At 39.6% G+C, this 3,317-nt stretch overlaps 1 protein-coding gene across 1 annotated transcript; it reads right to left on the bottom strand.

Annotated features, from left to right (window-relative positions):
* On the bottom strand, positions 423–1,277 carry LOC107606984. The gene has a single exon (XM_016308979.1). It carries the CDS (start codon positions 1,275–1,277, stop codon positions 423–425), a length of 855 nt encoding a protein of 284 aa, XP_016164465.1.

Here is a 3,317-nt window from a genome sequence, read left to right as displayed (position 1 = left end):
TCTTGTGTTTGCACACAGAATATATTTTTGTAGAGAGAGAAGGGAGAGGATTTGGTATTTGAGAAGAGTGATTTTCTACCTATAGGTGCACCCCTATTTATATACATTTGGGGATAGGGTGGTTGGGATAATTTTAATTTCAAACGGAGGGTGGTTACTAGATTCCTATCCATAAATTTAAAATTCTAAGCCTATCTCCTAACTGATTTTTTTCAAATTTCAAATTTAATTTTGTTTTTAGAAGGGGTGGTTGTTACATTATCACCCCCATAAAAAAAAGAATTTGTCCCAAATTCTACATCCTAATTTGGTCGATAAAGGTTATTAGTAGGATGCATAGTGATTTGGACATGTGTTAGCTAATCTTACTATTAGCGGAGAGAGATATGAACGAAAGAGAAGCACCGTATCATCTAGGATGGTTAAAGGATTCCATTAATTGTGCATTTACCCTCGATTCGATCTTCTGACTCGTGGACTTCCTTGCTGCTGAGGGAAAAGACTCGCCCTTGACGCTGTGATGGATTGGCAAGGGGTGGGAGAACTGCTGGGCATTCCCTGGCGATATGCCCCGGCTGAAAACACCGGAAGCAAACATCTTGTCCGGCAAGGCACCTACCCCTATGTTGCTTTCCACATGAAGCACACTCCTTGAGTTCGGTGGTCTTTGGTGAGGTATCAGTGGGAGGTTCCTGTCGATCCGTGCCCTGTTGAGGTTGTCTTCCTGTAGGTTTCTCAAGAAAGGCCTTCTTCTGCGGCGACTGCTGAGACGATTCTTGATTCAGTTGCCTTTTCTTGAAAGTCTCGCTTCTTTCCGACGCTAGTTTTTTGGTGCATTCTTCGATCACCTGGCACTTGCTAACGAGGGAGGAGAACTCCCGGATATCCAGTGGGGCTATAGCGGTTAGGACTTCTGCCCTGAGCCCTCCTTGATACTTCATACACTTCCACTTTTCATCTGGATTAGTCTTATACATGGCGAAAAATTTGCAGAGTCTCTCAAACTTCTCTATGTACTCTGTAATACTCATCCTATCTTGCCTCAGCTGAAGAAATTCCATCTCCTTGGACTCTCGAACAGAAAGGGGAAAATACTTCTTGTTGAAAGCTTCTTTGAAGGTGACCCAACTGATATCTGTTCCAGCATCCTCCAACAACCGTCTTGCTCCATCCCACCAGAACTCGGCATCAGCTTTGAGCATGAAGGTAGCGTAGCTCACATGCTGCTCCTCAGTGCATAAAAAATTGTGAATACCTTTTCTATTTCCGTCAGCCATTCTTCTGCCATATCAGGGTCGAGGGCTCCACGGAACTCAGGCGGACGAATCTTCTTGAAGTAAGCAAAAGTTGTATGGGTCTGTCCTACCTCCAGCCTGGGAATATTGGGATCCTTGTCCCCAGTGGATAGTTATTGGGCCATCAGAGTGGTGGCTTGGGCCTACTCCTTCATTGCCTTGGCCATCTCCTTCATGTACTTTGCTAGGTTTGATGAGCTCGAGCTCGAACCACGTGGGCGTCCACGGCTTGCCATAGGTTTCCTGTTCAATGGTAACCATAGGGAGAAGTTTTATTAGTCGTACCTCCTAAGATAGGATCCCTAGGATTGACTTTGCTCTGATACCATTAATGTAACACCCTAAGTTATATCCTATCTTTGAGGGTCTTTAAATAAGGTGCCACACTCGATAGAGAAAGAGACTGAACTTAATCGTTATGCAAGGAAGAGAGGAAGTGCGCGTGAAGAGGAAAACAAGCAGTACTAAAATGATAATAAATATGAAATAATAAACTTATCCATGAGTACGGTTCAAAATAAAATGCTTAGAGGTAATTAAACAAAGGAAAGAAACTAATACGTCCTAACTAATTTCGTCGAAGAGGCTCCCATACTTGTGTTCTATCCTATCCTTGATCAGGACCCTTCAGTTATTCACGAATCGAGGTATCCGTAGTTTTTCTCCAATACCTTTTCGCGCAGTGAATATCTGGTTCTGTTGTGTGGGATGAACTAGGACTCGACGGGCAGCTGGGGTTCTTCTTCCACGAACTCTCGACCTAAGTAGATAGTTTGGAGCACGGTAGTAGTGGTCGTAACTACCCACGCGTGCTTCGAGGGGGTCATACTTGAAGTTACCTTCGGGGGGCACTACGTCGTCTCTATCCGCTGTGCCATGTTCCTCTGGAGACAGTATGGGAAAAGAAAAAGGATGAGAACCTAACGTCTCAGTAGGAGTGCTATGCGACACCTCCATATCTATCTCCAGCCCACGTGCGGGATTTTAAAAGAACGTCGTATAATATGGCATGTAATATGAACCTCTTATAAAGCGTAAAACATATAGGTAAAACGGAAAGAACATAGAAAGAGAATAGAATGATAACATCTTAAGTAACATCAACATAGTCATAAATAAATCTAAAAAAACATAATCAAACTTTTCATTTATGCTTTCTCCTTTCTTAACTTATAACTTTCATGGAGGGTATTGAGCTCAAACCAGTATAAAATGAGAGTCCCCTTCCCTTACCGAAGGTTCTTATCTCGAATGTCTTGGCGATCACCTTCCCTTACCGAAGGATCATCTCGATCGATCACCCTCCCTTACCGAGGGATCATCTCGATATCTTGTCTTTGGGGTCACCTTTCCTTACTGAAGGATCATTCCCTCAGTTCAATTTACAATTAGGTTTGTTTAAACATACATGAGAGAAAAATCATATAAGAAAAGATCATGCAAGAAAAGGGACAATTATGATGATAAAGGGATATATGAAAATCATGAGACTATAGCATATGTATGGATTTTCTAATTAAAAGATCTTGGTAATATAATAGCATGGATTGAAAGAGGTCATATCAAAGTACAGAAAATAGGGCATTTTAAATAATTGCACAAAATATTAAAGAAGTTATGTATTCTCGATCATAAAGGAATAATATAATGGTGCGAACGATCATATAAGTGTACATAATAAGAATAGGGTATATTAAATATTTGAATAAAATATTATAAGAAAACATGTACTCTTAACCTTAAAGGAATAATGATATAAGAGATCACATAGATGCACATAATAGAATAGGATATATTAAATATTTGAATAAAATATTAAGAAAGCATGTACTCTTGACTTTAAAGGAGTAATAATAACATAATGATATAATAGGTCACATAGATGCACATAATAGAATAGGGTATATTAAATATTTGGATAAAATATTAAGAAAGCATGTACTCTTGACTTTAAAAGAGTAATAATAACATAATGATATGCAGATAATAGAATATGGTATATTAAATATTTGAATAAAATAT

This window comes from Arachis ipaensis, chromosome B07, assembly GCF_000816755.2.
Source record: "Arachis ipaensis cultivar K30076 chromosome B07, Araip1.1, whole genome shotgun sequence".
Taxonomy (NCBI): Eukaryota; Viridiplantae; Streptophyta; class Magnoliopsida; order Fabales; family Fabaceae; genus Arachis; species Arachis ipaensis.
This window is presented reverse-complemented; position numbering and strand designations above follow the sequence as displayed.